Source organism: Halictus rubicundus, unplaced genomic scaffold, assembly GCF_050948215.1.
Source record: "Halictus rubicundus isolate RS-2024b unplaced genomic scaffold, iyHalRubi1_principal scaffold0028, whole genome shotgun sequence".
Lineage (NCBI taxonomy): Eukaryota > Metazoa > Arthropoda > Insecta > Hymenoptera > Halictidae > Halictus > Halictus rubicundus.
Window position 1 is genome coordinate 1,032,305 of NW_027488569.1, and position 17,593 is coordinate 1,049,897.

Genomic DNA, 17,593 nt, shown 5'->3' on the forward strand with positions numbered 1-17,593 from the left:
GATGATTGTACAAGGGGGCGTTGAGAGAGCGAGAATCTGTTGTGTTTACAAGTCTCCTGAAGTGGGGATTCCCACTGGCATCGCGAAACATGTGTTGGACAACCGGATGGTTGGAAACTGCATGTATAGGCCGCGTGGTAAGGTCGCGATCTAGGCCCCTTTATGGCCCAAGGAGGAGGGTGTGACCACCCTTCTGTGAATTGGGACCGCGTGTACGGTAAGACCTGCGCGGTCGAACCGAGGCGACAGGCCGGCAGGGAGCAGTGCGCGTTGAAACAAACATAATTGTAGCTGAGGAGGGGTGGTCGAAGCCGAGGGCCGGCGGCGACCCTCGTCGCGAGAAGGGTGATTCGAGCCGGGCAGTGTTTTTTGAGTAGTGAATTTTTCCGCTCCTATCCTGTGTTGAGATTTAAAACTCCTAAAAAAAAAATTATAGGATCACCTCTACGAACCCGAGAAATTAGGTCAATTTCAAGTGATTATAACTCCTGCAAAATTTGTTGTATCGATATCGTTAAAAAATCATTTGGAAGTTTGAAGTCTCTGGTTGTCGAACATAGTGCGATTTTTTCGAGTTATGAAACATTAAAGCAAAAAATGGTCTTTTGAACTTTAACTGGCTTTAGAAAGCGAAAAAATCATCGTCGAATCTTATGCAAATAAAGCAATAGAAAGAAGATCTCTCATATACCTTCGATATACCAGGTTTTTCTGAAAATATGTTTAAAATTTGCATATTTTCCATTTTTCATTCATCTCGCTATATCTCGGCAAGAAATGATCACAATACCAACATCTTAAGGTCAGTTTGATTCTGAGATTCTGCCGATTCGACTGAGCAACTGATGAACCCGCTGCGATCATTTTTCACCTATGGACATTGTGTTTAAAGTTGCCGGTTCACATAACATGAGGCTAATAGCGCTATTTCGTCACGTTGGCATTCGGCTCAAGCGTGTTTTCGTCATTTGCGTCGGTAGATGTCGGTAGGTGAGTACTGCTGGAATCGTAAATGAGTCCACTCGATGAATGTCCACAACACGGTACATACGAGTCTGTCAGGGACAAGAAGGCTGGGAAAATGTCTTTCTTTGATACTTTCTTTGACCACTACTAATCCAATAACAAAACTTCTTCATTTTTAATTATTTTTTTATAAGACTTTTACCAACATATTCGTGGCATTTTTCTAATGAAAGTGATACTATGTAAATATCATCGCAATCATATCATATTTGGTATCACTTCTGGTCTCACGCCAATATACCTGACCCGTGTTATGTTTACACTCCTCGGCGGCGGCGGCTCTCGAGCTTCTTGGCCCTTCACGGGATATACCCCGCGGTAGTGAGGATATTTCGACGTCGGTTAATTCAGATGCTCGGCGACGTACAACGCTGATTCACTGTAGAGCGAACTCAACTACCCAGGCAGGGTCAGGTAATGCAGGAATATTTGAATAATTTTAGTTTATGACGAGTATTATAAAATCCATGAAACAGACATAGTCATAGTTGTATTATGAGCCGAGGGCTAGGCTGTTTATGCGTGGACCGAGGTTTGTTCGTTTACACGGGAAAGTCGTGAACTAGCTGATGCCATCACCAAGTGTCACAGGATGGGTTGTCGTGGACTAGCCGATGCCTGTTTCATCACTGACAAGGAGAGGCCACGTCCTTCGGGTCACCGATTCGGTTGAAACTTTGCACACTTATAGATCTCGTTCTCCTCTTTACGAATATATACCATTATAGGGGCAGATACCCAATACTTTTAGAGATATTGATGATTGAAGTTTCATTATTTCCCATGTAATGCCGTATTTTTTGTAGCCTACAACAAGAGTCAATGTGGCGCAACGGTAGCGTGCCAAGTTTTCAGCTGGACGACCAGGGTTCAAATCCTGCCGACTAAACGCATTTTTTTTTAAATTTCATTATGTTTTATCATTGCATATTTATATTATTAATTTCAAACGATTAAATTTCACGCAATAAAATTGCATTTTGAATTACAAATAACATGTATTTATTTACTGACAACAGGATTATTTACTATTGTTATATATTAAATAATAATTAATAGTAATTAAATAGTAATAGTAATTTATATATTAAAGATATATATTAAATTTTAAGAACTCTTTATAAATATCTTGTGTTAACTTTCCGGATTTCGAACAAGTTACTATTACGTTTGTGTGATGTGACATAAGTTCATCTACCTTTTTTTAAACAAGTGCGGTCTTTACTCCCTTATATGATATTGTCCTTTCGAACGTTGATTGATACTGACATCCTGTCTGATCCGTATTGATTATATAATTTAAATGGAATTGTGAAATACGGAATACATGTTATTTGTAATTCAAAATGCAATTTTATGTGTGAAATTTAATCGTTTGAAATTAATAATATAAATATGCATTGATAAAACATAATGAAATTTAAAAAAAAATGCGTTAGTCGGCAGGATTTGAACCCTGGTCGTCCGGCTGAAAACATGGCACGCTACCGTTGCGCCACATTGACTCTTGTTGTAGGCTACAAAAAATACGGCATTACATGGGAAATAATGAAACTTCAATCATCAATATCTCTAAAAGTATTGGGTATCTGCCCCTATAATGGTATATATTCGTAAAGAGGAGAACGAGATCTATAAGTGTGCAAAGTTTCAACCGAATCGGTGACCCGAAGGACGTGGCCTCTCCTTGTGAGTGTCACAGGATGGGTTAGCGGAAGGTATTCGGAAATCGGCTTTCGTAACATTTTAAGATACTTATACACCTCGATCGGTAGAGGTGATTACTGGAGTTTAAAAAAATAAGATAACAACACAATATATTCTTTATAAAAACATACTAGGTATCTACAATTCTTGAGGTGTAATGTATTGACGCGGATGCTAATGCTCGTAAGCTCTCGGTTTTGACGCACTAAGAAATGTATGAGTTGATTTAGTAAACTCGCCTTGAGAATAACGGTTTGTAACGTTTTAAAACTGTCCGAGTGACTATGAAACCGACTATGAGACTATGAGACCGATCTCACGATTTGTGTCGCTCCGTTTTCAGTTGCGTACTAACCCCCTTATGGGCAAGCTTGAGCCCTTGTTATAGTTGAATTCGGTTAGAAATGGAAGGAGGGTATGGCGAAATCTGAAAAACATTCCTCCGAATTTTCCCAGATACATGTACTTTCCCATAAGGGGAGAGTTGTTTACTTGGGCGTGTAAGCCAAACCTCTTATATGAACACGTGGTTCCAAGAAGAAAGTAAAGTAGTCACGTAGTCAAAGTCTCTATATGTAACAGTTGTTGGAATAAATGCCATTGTATTGTATCCGAATATAATCTTCAATAGGAAAGTTTTACTAATTGCTTGGTGACCATCTTATAAAATGGTAGTGGAAGTGTATAAATGTTTACACTATGTTGGTAACAAGTACGGAGGTCAATTGTTCAGTACAGCTTCCAAATCTCTACAGTATTTTCTCTAGGTCCTATATGTACTGTATTCATATTGTAAGCTTGTTGAACAACATTGATGTTGCAGATAACGCTTTACATGTACAACTGGTCGAAAGAAAAATCTGAAAAGCTAATGAAACAGATTAACAGTTTGGGAACATGGCTTTCTTCAAGATCGAATTTTTTTAGAAACATACTAATGCAGAAATTAGGAATATTTCATCATCGACCAAGTTTAGTAAGGGAAACAAATTCGCACTATTTCCAGATTATGGATATGGACAGTCTAACAAAGTTTTCTTCTATAACACACAACGATGACAAAGAATGGACAAGGTCAAATAATAGAGTACAAAACACAAAACATGGTCAGTTTTCGTGGAACGAAGTACTTGGTCAAACAATGCGCGATATGAAATCAAATACATGTTCGCATAATAGTATTGATCCAGTTGCGAAAGCAGTTCACGATCTGCAAGAATTGCGAACTCGGGAGAAAAAAGTGAAAGGTATATAGTAAAAAAAAATAATTCTATTATGTTATTTTAAATAACGATACAATTGTTATTTGTCAGGTGATTGCGTTAATAGGGCGTTACTCATAATAGGCATAAGTGATATAATTAAACATATAAACATTATATTTTTACATAATGCACCCTCCCCCCTTTCTGATTTAAAACTAGTTTGGGTAATCATTCGGAATAGGGGGATCCTCACTGATTTCAATGACCTTGAAATATGTTATCAAGGTCATCATTCTGAACAACTCTTTCCTATACATCAGTGCTGGGCACGGTTAGAGCACCTACAACGTTCGCTTCCCTCACCAACCTCTCCTTTAGGGTCTATTCATACTTACCGGGACCGGACGATTCTGTCGCCGGTCTCTAGGACTAATCCCATGTTAACCGAAAATCTGGCGCTGTCGTCCCGGCGTAGGACTAATGCCACCGGCCGCCGTTGCCAGGCGGCTGAGCAAGCGGCTGATCATTACCAGATGGCCTTTCGATAGCGCGTTGACAGTTCCCTGCTGTGCGTGGCACAAAAAAAAAGGTTTTCGGGTCTCTACAGCTCCTTAGGTAAACTATCGGTATCTCTCCTCTACAACATTATGGAGATAGGAATCGTTCCTGCCTCTTCGTGAAACAGCATCACACATCCTTATATATGAACCTAAATTACACATACACTAACGAGCAAAACTGAGTCTACACTATTTGAAGCATCATAACTTTTTAAAAATTAGATCAAATTACTTGAATTTTATTGAGAAGTTAGAAGGATTAGTTTATTAGACGAGGTGTAAAAAATGTTTGAAAACCGTTTGAATTGGTCGGAATCGCAAAAGAAATAGTAAAAGTTGGTTTTTTCAGCTTTTTTATCTAAGCCTGTATTGAAAATTTAAAAAATGTGTTTGATTCGCTTGAATAAATTATATCCATGCTGAAAATTTCACCGATATTGGTTAATTCGTTTACGAGTTATAAACGCTTAAAAGTGGAAAAATTGCCGTTTTTCACGATTTTCGACTTAAAATCGCACTTTTAATCGTCAACGCCGGATGCCCAGCTCTCGGCGGATGCATAGGCATCCCCGGGGTGTAGAGGGGAGTAAACTGTTTGGTTTTAGGTAGCGAACCCCCGTTGTGTGCGGCTCTTAGCTTTTGTCGCGAGCGTCTCGAGCGCCTTCTCAAGTTGCCAGCGAGGATCCCGGAAAATATGAATTAGGAAAACGCGGTAGTATTCATACTGACGTCGCCTCCGGCAAGTTTGAATAGACCCTAAGGGTCTCTTCATACTTGCCGGAGGCGAACGTTAGTATGGATACTACCACGATTTTCTAATCCATACGCACCGGAACCATAAAAAGCAACCTGAGAAGGCGCTCGAGATGCTCGCAACAAAAGCTAAGACCCGCACACAGCGGGGGTTCGCTACCTAACTCCCGAACAGTTTACTCCCCTCTACACCCCGGGGATGCCAATGCATCCGCTGAGAGCTGGGCAAGCCGTTGGGCATCCGTTTTCGGCCGCCTGGCACCGGCGGCCGCCAACTGGCACAGGCCGCGTGGCATCGGCCGCCGGTGCCACGACAGCATCCGCACACAATCCATTTTCGAAGTAGAGAAAAGAATATTGTTCATCTGAGTTGTAATGTTAAGAAGTAATGGTTCAAACTATAATCTAATTTAACGATGGAACGATGAAAATCAGCTTCACAAATCAATTTTGGCATTGTTAAATTATATCTTATATCTTATAAGTGATTATAAGTCAAAACTCCGGAGAACAAGTTTAAAATGATTAGAATTCATTGGTTGCAAGGTGTGTTCGAAAGCTGGTGGAAATAATGGAAAATTGGAAAAGTGGAAATATACGTATAACATTTGGTTCCGAAGCATCTACGGTTGTAAATCTTAGTACGCTAACGGTGTACAAGGTTCCGCACGTGCTGCATTTGGCTGGCTTAAAAATTACGAAAGTGGTGGGCACAATCGGAAGGAGTTTTGATTTATGACGTCCATGGTCGGTAGGTCGTCGATAGGGATTTGTTCGCACGCGAGCGAGATAGAAAATTTCGCAGCGGGAGAGCTCGGCAAGTTTCGCGGTTCGCTGAAATTTCGCTCGAGAGCAAGAGATTGCTGTCGCGGGCGCGCACGGAGAGCTGGTTAGTGGAGAAGAAGATACAGAGACAGAGTAATCCCGCAAGTACAACTGAAAAAGGTCACCGACTTTATTTTACGGACCAACGTGGTATAGCGGCGGAGCACGCGCACGTGGCAAGACAGATTTTTGGAGACTGGGCGCCGAACCGCGGCGCGGTGGTTCGCTCGCGGAATCGGTAGCGCTCGCACGCGCCGATACATTTTTGGGGCGCGTAATACAAAATTAAATTATAAAATTGCGATTAACAGAGAACCAAGGCCGCAATCGCGACAGATTTTTATACCTGGTCTTACGTAAGGTCTTACGACGCAACCAAAAAAAAAAAAAACCATTTTAATGTCGCCATTCTTTCAGTGCCACCATTTTTGGGGAGTCTATCGTTAGATCTGTCTATGCTCATCTCCGCCACGCCCGCAGACCCAGTATCTTGGCTTCGAGGTCACACGCTACATAGTATGTGTGACCGCTGTAGCCAATATTTCGACTGTGGCCGAAAGTACGTGTGGAACGAGGCCTGTCCCTTGCTCTCTGATCCAATCGGCCGCGCATTCGTACCTATGATCTGTCCAACGAGACCAAGGCAGTGAAGCACCCAGCGTGCGTCCTTTGCTAATTGTCTTGTAAGGGTAACTTCAACTCTGTCGCACTCGAGCGCCTATGTTTACGTCTACTGTCTCGTCTTATTGGTCAAGATATAGATACGCCATCGTATTCCTGCCAGGGAACCTTCCATCTAATCATTTTGAGGTCATTATGGACAAGAATTCAGAAGTTTTCCATATACATTTTTTCGAGTCGTAAGACAAAACGATGCAATGTATGTGGAATTAATTCTTCTTATTCTACAAGTTATCATTTGACTGAGTCATTACACACGATATCGGACACTTTTGGGTGTATTGTTTCGGATTGCTTCCAGTTTCACTTGGACCACAACACATTTCAATGTCATCAAAAGTCGAGACATAGTCCCCCAAAAATGATCGATTTCACAAGGCATGATTCCCTTCCTAACGTGAATACTTCCTATAAAAAAAAACTATTCTCGTTTTTACAATATATGTATAATTCACGTTAATATATAAGGATGTGTGATGCTGTTTCACGAAGAGGCAGGAACGATTCCTATTTCCATAATGTTCTAGAGGAGAGATACCGATAGTTTACCTAAGGAGCTGTAGAGCACCGAGAAACCTTTTTTTTGTGCCACGCACAGCAGGGAACTGTCAATGCGCTATCGAAAGGCCATCTGGTAATGATCAGCCGCTTGCTCAGCCGCCGGACAACGGCGGTCTCTGAGAATAGTCCAATGGCCGGAACGAAGGCGCCCGAGCTTCGACAGAATATCGGCAACACGGCATTTGGACCTATAGTCCGTACGTAAAACCCTCCGGTCCCGGCAAGTATGAAGAGACCATGCAGCGCGCATCTTCGTTGCATTCGCTCGTGTATCGCGTCTTCGTTGCCCCACGGCAACGACGCACAGTGGGCAATTTGGACAACATCGGATTCAAAATCAAGGAACTTTCGATAGGAATGAGGTAGAGCGATGAAATCTTTTTTAAATGAAAGCTGCAACTTTGTAGAATATGGGAAAAATAGAGAGATTGTGGTACGAACGTTTTTAACCTCGAGAAAATTCATTAAACGCGCACAAATTCAAGAACATTTTAGTTTTTCCAATACCACGCGCGGAAAAAAATTTTTTTTAACATGCTATATATCATTTCCCATAGTTTTTTTCGCGCTGATTTCAAATCTGGTCTCAAAATTTGTCTACGACCTCAGGATTTTGCAAAAAATAGATTTTTGTGACAAAAACTAATGAAGTCATTTTTTCGTTGAAATGATTGGATGGTAATAATCTCCCTATTTTTCCCATATTCTACAAAGTTTCAGCTATCATTTAAAAAAATTTCATCGCTCTACCTTATTCCTATCGAAAGTTCTTTGACTTTGAATCCGATTTCGTCCAAATTGCCCATTGTGCGGCACGCGGCACAATCAGACCCTTGGGGTGCCCTATTCCAAATACTTACCCAAGTTTTACCCTTACTTTATGAGCAAAGAAAAACTTCCAATAACTCAATAGCTCAATTTTAATTGTCTAACATTTGGAACAACATTATTATGCAATTTCGATTGTAATACGTGAAATAAGACAGTATAAGAACTGCAAAGACTACTGTCATAAAGTGGGTCTATATGATTCTTTCACATTCTTCAAAATATTACAGAAAGAAAGTTGTCGTTTACAAATATAAAAGGGGTCTAATCAGCCCGTCTAACATAAGATTGATTAGTATTTTACTGCTTTATGATATTCCATGTACAGAATATATATAGAGTGAAAACAAGAACAAAAGCGAATAAGGAATTTTCGTCTCGTGAATAGAATTATTTTTACGTGTACGTTTCGAAGATGAGTCATTTATAATAACTTTAATTTAGCGTAACCCAAAATATAAATCATTTTTAGTAAAAAAAGGAAATGATGCTAAAATTGTACCATCAGGTTAGAAACAGACGGATATGCATTGAAAAATAAAAAATGTTAATTCAGTATTACACAAATCATATCGTATGAAAGAACTGTCCATAAGACGATGATCTGTATATAAATTTTTCTTTACTTTTTCAGAGGATTTAAATAAATTATACGTAATGTGGCAGAATCGTAGCGCTGCTCCAAATATTCCAATTTCAACCAATACTTTGAATACATCCAAACAGCATTCTCGTTTAATACATTTTTGTCACACGCCATTGCTATTTTTACCTTCATGGCGTTTGCAATCTGCAGCAACAAGAGATCATTCGTTAGCAACACAGTCACCATTAAATGCAAACACCACTGTACATCAACAGCTCCAACAACAAGTACAAACAAGTCACAGTAGACAAACAGATATGGTACAGTGGCATCAAGAATTGTGTACTTTGATGTTGTCCGAATACAAACAGTATCTTCAAATAATGGGATTTAATCCGGTTCAAATAGAATCACTTAATAAGAGGTAAGTTCATATTAAACTTTATAATTTCAATTAACAGACCGAACTATGTTGAAAACTGATTAAGCTAAGGTCATATTAGGCCATTCCACGCGAAATCGAACACTTTTTGGAGTAATGTTTCGAATTTTATTCAAATTTGAATATGTTGTAGTCTTTAGTGTCCGATGAACGAATCTCAAAAGGTTTTTCGATGTCTTAAAAATTGTCGATTTTACAAACGTGTAAAAAATCATGTCATCTTTTTCAATTAAATTATAAGACTAGAACTAACAAATCGATGAAAATGAGATTTTAGGAGATTATAGTGAAAACGTAAGAATATCTACTAAAAATGTTGTCATTTGAAAAACATTTTTTTCACCATTTATTGTGCAATCGTTGTAAACAAATGTAATGTCTTCATAGCAGGTACCTTATGTCACATCGCTGTTTCTCCGCGGCTCTAACTCAGGGTCGGAACCGCAAGCGACACTGGGTATTTACAGGCCGAGAGGCCGGGCCACGCGCAGCCGTGCGGTACGCGGTCCGTCCAGGAAAAACGATTTCTCGCAGCCTCGTTCTCTCGCGAAAAATTACGAATTTTCTCACAAAATCGGGCTCCAGAGACCCGGAGGTGTCGTGCAAATGGTAATTCTCGAACTTCTAATACTTACCGACGACTCTGAGCCTACGAGAACCGCGCGAAGTCCGGGATAGCTCACGAATGGTCGCAGGATTCTATGTAGGATAGCGCGGGGCGTTCCCCGCGACAGGAAGGGTTCTCACAAGACCGTTCGACACGCGTTTACGGCTTTAAGATGAATTTAATCGAGATGTAAAATGCGCTGGTGGCTGATGGAAACTGGCAGCGGTCCAATATAGCCAGGCGCGATGCATAAACTGTAGCCACGGATGGTCAGCACGCTTGCGCGATTTCTCCCGTACAAACTCTTTATGCGTTGAATACGACAGCGAGCCTGATGTTCGGGGCTCTCGTCGCGGCATTACACCATGAAAATGTTCAAAAGATCATGCGTTACTTCTCCTCAAATCAACGACTACGCAGCCGGCGCGAATCGCAATCTAGCTTGACTTTATTGAAATATAAACTGTTCCCGAAGATAAAAATTTGTATGGCATAATATAATTTACAGGTTCCATCACTGACATCCTCAAATTTTTGCGAATTTCTCTTACGGTTATTTGTAAAATAAGGTTTAATTTCGTATTGTGGTTTTCTGGTTCATTCTTTAAAAGTGAATAACTTTTGTGTTAATCATTTATTTTTCAATTTCCGTTTTTTAAGTGTCTTGTGGAAACTATAAGAATTATTACTCAATTTTTGCAAAAAAGTTTTTTTTTTAGGTATTATCATTATATGACGCAATAACTGTTTTTTAAGTTTACAAAGACTTTAAAAGTTTTCTTCAACTCTCTTCAATCAAATTCTTGTCGCATGTCAATTAACGACTAAACAAGATTACGTTGTAAAATGTAGAACAGCTAGATAGTTGCCTCACGCGCCGAGACGACTGCGTGCGCTGCGGTCGAGCACATGCGGGAGTGGGGGGCGGCTGAAGAGTCAGTCCGCTGCAGCCTTACCTCGAGGCAACATCTCTGCGCTCGAGAACGCACCTTTATGTATCCGTTGTTACTTCTCAGGAAATACAGTTACCATTTTCTAACCTACGTATGTTCGTACATTCCTGACCAGAGTCCATCTCCTACAAAAAGATATTAACTGCGCATATTTGCACGTTTTTGAGAAAAACAAGTTTAAAAATAATGTGTCCAAGACGGAAACGCACTCTTTAGTCACGCGTGCAAGAAACTGATGCGCGATCGACGAGTCCTGTATAATCTAAGCAAACTTTTCAGTCTCTCGTTCAGAAAGCTGATAAGCATCTTCCATAAATAAATTGAACTTTTCGTTTCGAGCTCTACGTTAACTTTTCCTTACTTCTCGAGCAATCTTTCTCTGAAACACATCGTGGTCGGTTTTCTTATAATACTATTCGTTTTACAATAGTGGTTAAAAGGCCAAGTTTGTTTTAGTTATTTCATTTTTAATGCAGTGACGTTGTCCTTGGTGTAATTTACCCTTTGTCTATATCAGAATTTGCTTGTTCTTTATGTTTTATTAAGGTATTACAAAGAAGTATGCAGCAATAATCGTATTATGTATTAACTATACCATGCCAGCCATTTTGAAATTTTCTTAGGAATTATCTTTGCTTCACTGGAATCTTGGCTTTCCTATTCACGTACTTGTCTTAATACAGATATACATTTTTTTCTTTTTTTTTAACTGATAAAATGCTCTGAAGATATTAGAAGAATATTAAAACAGCTTTTTGCAAATAACTTTATCCAGTAAAAAGTTATAAATTGAGTAAAGCTAGATTGTTAGAATGGCCCACTGTGCGGCGGAGCAGAGTCATCATGCGAAGTCGCCGCGAACGCGGAACCACCAAGATGCTACACGAGCCACCGCGAAAATATTAGTTACGAAATCACAAGGAGGCCTGGCTGGCACTTACCAGCAAAGAGGCGGCAGCTGTTCGGCAGCGACTTCTCTCCTCTGACCCCTGGTACTCGGCACTACTAATTACGCAATCTCTAGATTACAATTTGACTATCCGCGACTATGGCCAACATAACAGTGTCCTAATTCGCAGTGACTCGGGAACGTGAAAGTGAGGCGTCCTCCACTTTCCTCATCTTCTTCCCCCCTCGCAATGCTTTACCCTACGTGCTTCGCTCGCGTCTGGGAGCAAAGGGATGGACCCTACGTGGTTGGTCCCAGCCTTCCTTCCTGAATTCTCTCCAGACGAGGCGACGATAGGGCTGAGTAGATGGTCGCCTTTGGTCCAGAATCCCTCGTCGGCGCCTCCAGGTTGCTCAACCTTAGTTCGGTCACTCCCTCGTTGTCTCCTTACGGGCGTATTTCCATGGCCAGTCGGTAGCGCTCCTCTTCTTGAGAACGTGCGCAATTTTCCATTCGAAGAGAACAAGGCTCCCGAACCCCCTAGGCCTGGCTACGGTCTTGCAAATTCGCATCGCGCCCAATAGTGGCGCAACGCTCAAAACGCTTAGTCTGACGCTCACTAGTTTTAGGACGTCACAGGAACAGCGCTCGCGACTACTCCGTTCGCATCGGTACTGTCAGAGGGCGTTCCAGTCTTTCGCTATCGGTGCGGAGGAACGTAGGCAAATTTTCCACGTCACACTTTTGAAAAATTAGGAAAAATAAGAATATATCCCCAAGTATCCCCATTATGGACCTGTTTTTAAAAAAGCGGACACTTTAAAATTGACAACATTAAAATTATTTTAAGTGAACTCTGCACCGCGATATACACAATCGGTGCAGACGGCCTCGGACGGCCGCACAGTGCGGACAAATCGCCTGTTTTCGGCACTTCTCGTATTCCGGTTATTAATGCATATATAGAGGAAATTTTTTACAGACAATATACACCAATATAGTTTATAACTTTAACAAAGAAAAAAAAATTTTTAGAAAAAAAAATTTATTATTAAAAATTAACAAATTTATTTTTAAAAACTAACAAGTTTAGAACAAAATTATTAATAAATGAACCATATGTAAAATTAATAATAATAAACTTAAACAAATTATAATACTAGTGAATAAAATGAATAAACTCAACAAAATGCTATCCGAGCATGCTGCTGCTGCTTCGCTATCCGCGTCATTCTCAGTACTTTGATTGCGACTCAAAATCATTGACTCTCGTGATCTTGCACATTTCGATCTATCCCTACATTCTTATTACTTTTTCAATAGTTATAAAACATATATTAAAAACAAATTAAAAATACATAAAAATGATTGATACATAATTATTGCAAAATTTTATTATGCACAAATATGGTTATTATATGATTATTATTAACAATTTCCATCCTAATAGGCATGTTTTGCAAAAAAAATGTATTTCATATCGTGATATACACGAATGTTGAACTTTCCCGGTAAATTCGCCACTGTAACTGTGGCGAACAAATGGCAAAATTTTGTACAACCAAATTTATTTACAAATGTATACTTATTGTTAATTATTCACAAAAAATGAAATTTAACAATATAACTAATACATTTAAAAAGAAAATAACAAATTTTCCACGATAGATCCTAAAGGAAAGGTATGGACACTTCTTAAAAAGTTTATAAAATTGAGAGTCGCAAAAAGTGGCAGACAAAACTATGAAATTCTTAAACTATAATAAGTAATGTATCCGAATATGCATGAATCTCAGGATATATTTTGCCGTTTTTGTTTTATGTTAGTTTGAAGTTTTATATGCAATTAACAAATAAAACCACCGTTGAAAATTTGTACAAAAAATAAATCCACTTTATTAAATGTATAAAGAATGCATATTCCTTAGTAAGAAGTTTCCATTACACAGAATTATTATTGCACACTCATTTACAGTTAATATAACATTTTTCGCACTTTAGAGAGTGCCTCCATGGCCAAATTTTTTTACAAAAATCTAAATTTGGTTATTAATGCATATTCAATGGTAATTAGTCACAAAAAATTAAATTTAACAATAAAATGAATAAGTTGAAAAAAAGAAAACAATTTTTATGCATAAAAAAAATTATTAAATGATTTTTAAATGAATAATAATATGCATTTCCTGCTAATAAAGAGTTCTGCCAAAGGAAATTTTTGTGCATCGTCAAATAAAAATGTAGTGAGATGTGCCGACTGGTCCGCACTGTGGGCCGGCGCGTGGTATGAGCAGCGGCCGGAAGGCTATACGCAGGGGCCGGATCCCGGCCACTGCTTCTACCGCGCGCCGGCCGTCCGAAGCTGTATATCGCGGTGCAGCGTTCACTTCAAATAATTTTAATATCATCAATTTTAAAGTGTTCGCTTCTTTAAAAACAGGTCCGTAAAGGGAACATTTAAACATTTCATTTGTTTAAACAATTGCAAAATAAATGGATTTTTTTTCAAATGACAACATTTATACTAGATACTCTTATGTATTCACTATAAGCTCCTGAAAACTCATTTTCATCGGTTTGTTAGTTCTAGTCTTATAATTTAATGAAGAAAGGGTAACACGTTTTATTACACGTCTGTAGAATCAACAATTTTTAAGATATCGAAAAATCCTTTGAAACTCTTTCATAGGTCACTAATGACTACAACATATTCAAATTTGAATAAAATTCGAAACATTACTCCAAAAAGTGTCTGATTTCGCGTGGAATGGCCAAATTATAAAAATATATTAGTGATAGGTATAATGCATTGGAAAAAAATTTGAATCATTTAATAAATATGTACTTTACGGATTCGTTACTACATTTGTGGTCAAATAATGAATACGTATAATATATTGATAAATCTGCCTTCAATGGTTATGCAGGGTGGGGCATTCATTCTGGCCACCTGGAATATCTCGAAAACTAAATCCCGAAGAAAAAAATGTTTCATATAAAAAGTTTAAGTCAAGGAGGGGCTGATGCAGCAGTCATGTCCATTTAAAATTTTTATCGTGTTTTCAAGGTCATTCCAAGCTCAACTTTATTTTTTCAAATGGAAACTTATATTTTTTATTGCAGATTATAAATCTACGACTTTAAGCAAATAAATTGTATATAAAATGTTTTTGTCTCCGCCGATTATTTTGCATAACATTGATTTTATTAGGGAAAAAAGGGCTTGCATTACATTTTGCCTGGATTCGCCATAAATGAGAATCATGTAAATTTTGTCACTTTTGATAAGCGATTTCCGTTTAATTGAGATTGTTTTTCCATAATAAAGTCAATATTATACAAAATAATCGGCGGAGACAAAAACGTTTCAAATAAAATTTATTTGCTTAAAGTCGTAGATTTATAATCTGCAATAAAAAATATATGTTTCTAGTTGAAAAAATAAAGTTGGCCTTGGAATGACCTTGAAAACATGATACAAATTTTTAATGGATATGACTGCAGCATCAGCCTCTCCTTGAATTAAACTTTTTATTTGAAACATTTTTTTCTTCGGGATTTAGTTTTCGAGATATTCCAGGTGGCCAGGATAAGTGCCCCACCCTGTATAACTGCGATCAGAACCGAAATTAAGTTGACACGAACTGACTATCATACAGAGGAAAGATGTAACTTAATAATATAATTGATCTTATTTAATCTTACAATATATTCTTTTTACTACATTGTTATAGATCCTATAATACATTTATAAATCAATTTTTATACTGAAGTATATGGAAATGGATTTAGTTTAGTTTGTGTATTTACAACCTTATACCAAATATAACAGCGTGGATTATATACAGGGTGAGTCACCTAACGTTTACACCTCAAATATCTTTGTTCTTTCTAAAGATACGTAAAATATGGTTATGACAACGATGTCATAAAAAATTTTGTTTTTATGTCATTTTTTTAGAGATATCAAGGTCACCTTAACTTTTTTAAATGGAACCACCCTTTTTTCAACACCTACAATGATTGTCCCTTTCATTAGAAATTCAGTGACTATATTATTACAAGGTCATTCAAGGTCAAGGACAGAAAACGTATAAAACTAAAATATAGAAGCAGAATACCTGTATTTTTATAAATGTTCGAAATGATGGCCGTCTACGTTGATACATTGATGTAAACGAGATCTGAAGGAATGTTGAACTCTGATAAGTGTATCCGACGTGATATTCGTACATGCTGTGATGATACGCTGACGCATATCTTCAACTGTTGTTGGAGCATCCGTGTACATGGTGTCTTTTAGCAGACTCCATAAAAAGAAATCCAGTCGATTTAAATCAGGCGAACGTGTTGGCCATGAAACAGTTCCGCCTCGTCCAATGCATCGGTTTGGAAATCGAGAATCCAACGTTTCTCTTGCTACTCGTGCATAATGAGCAGGACAACCGTCATGTTGGTACCACATATCATAGCAATTTTGTAAAGGGACATCTCAATATGAATGATTTTGAAGCAATCCCCATTGACAAAAGTTAATTCTATTTTGAAAATCATTCCCGTGCAATTCTTGATGGAGCGATATGTGGAACGGATGAAATTTATGTCGGGCCAGAATTCGTATTACGCTACTTTGACTTATACCTGCTTCCCGGGAAATTTTTCTCGTACTCACGTGAGAATTGACTAAAATATTAATTTCATTGTCTTCATTAGATTCTTCCGTTTGTGCTGTCTTGCATGCACACTTCCAGTACTTCGAAACAACCTGTACGTATTAATGAAAGTCTGTCTAGGAGAGTTTCGCTCGGGGTACCTTTCTTCATAAAGTAATCGGGCCTGTACTGCATTTTGTCTACATTCACAGTAAATCGTGATCATATCACACTTTTCAGTCATTGAATAAGACATAGCGGAATCGCGTTTGGGAACATACTGATAGTAAATAAGAATGCTGAATAACAATAACATTGAAAGACCTTAGTATGTTTACTTTAACTACGACCATAGTATGTTTACTATTTACTACAAGTCTCAACCGTGATAAACGTATTCTGCTTTCATATTCTAAATCTTATACGTTTTCTCTGTCTGTGACCTTGAATGACCTTGGAATAATATAGTCACTGAATTCTTAATGAAAGGGACGATCATTGTAGGTGTTTAAAAAGGGGTGGTTCCATTTAAAAAAGTCAAGGTGACCTTGATATCTCTAAAAAAATGACATAAAAGCAAAATTTTTGTATGGCATCGTGTCCGCCCCATTGTACCATTCAACTTTGTCCTTACCATATTTTACGTATCTTTAGAAACAACAAAGATATTTGAGGTGCAAACGTTAGGTGACTCACCCTGTATTATTTATACAGGGTGTCTCATTTAACTCTGCCACCCGTAATAACCTTGTTATTTGTACAGACACAAAAAAATGTTTAGGGAGAAAGTTATTTCGTTAGTTCGGTAACAATTCTATTTTGGCTTCCATCAATTGCTCTTAGACCCCGCATTGCTAGTGCGTCAACACCGTGCATCCTGGGTAATAATGAATCGATTGGAAAGATCGATCTTTTCGTTCGAAGAATCGATTTTCTGAAGAATCGAATCGTAATTGACCATCCCTAGTACAAAGTAGAGTCGCCAGATCGGGAGTATTGACTTGAATTGAGGGGAAAAAGTTACCCTCTCTCTGCCAGTACCGGATTAATCACGTGACATCGTGACGTGATTAACTCAAATACTGACCCTAATGCGACCTAATGGGTCGACATTTGTCGAAGTGTTGGTGAAGTTTTGGTGGCAAATTCATAGCCAATTGCTTACTGGGTACGTGTGGAAAATTATTTCGATAATATCTCGTTAACTATTAGATTTAGAACATATGAGATTCAATAAATTTTACACACAAATTTGATACTCTATCGATTTACTATACAAAAGGTGGGTTATTATATAAAAAAATATTACCGTTTGTAA

General features: G+C 38.3%; 1 protein-coding gene across 4 annotated transcripts in view; it reads left to right on the forward strand.

The window, feature by feature from the left end:
* The window catches only part of LOC143363220 (KICSTOR complex protein SZT2), a 281,412-nt gene that overhangs the window by 214,611 nt on the left and 49,208 nt on the right, over nucleotides 1-17,593 (forward strand). For 3 of the 4 annotated variants that reach the window (XM_076803815.1, XM_076803817.1, XM_076803818.1), the window contains exons 22-23: nucleotides 3,557-3,980; nucleotides 8,781-9,156. In XM_076803815.1, coding sequence (XP_076659930.1) covers nucleotides 3,557-3,980; nucleotides 8,781-9,156 — 800 coding nt within the window. The remainder of the gene's footprint in view (nucleotides 1-3,556; nucleotides 3,981-8,780; nucleotides 9,157-17,593) is intronic. The other variant, XM_076803816.1, reaches the window with a different exon arrangement.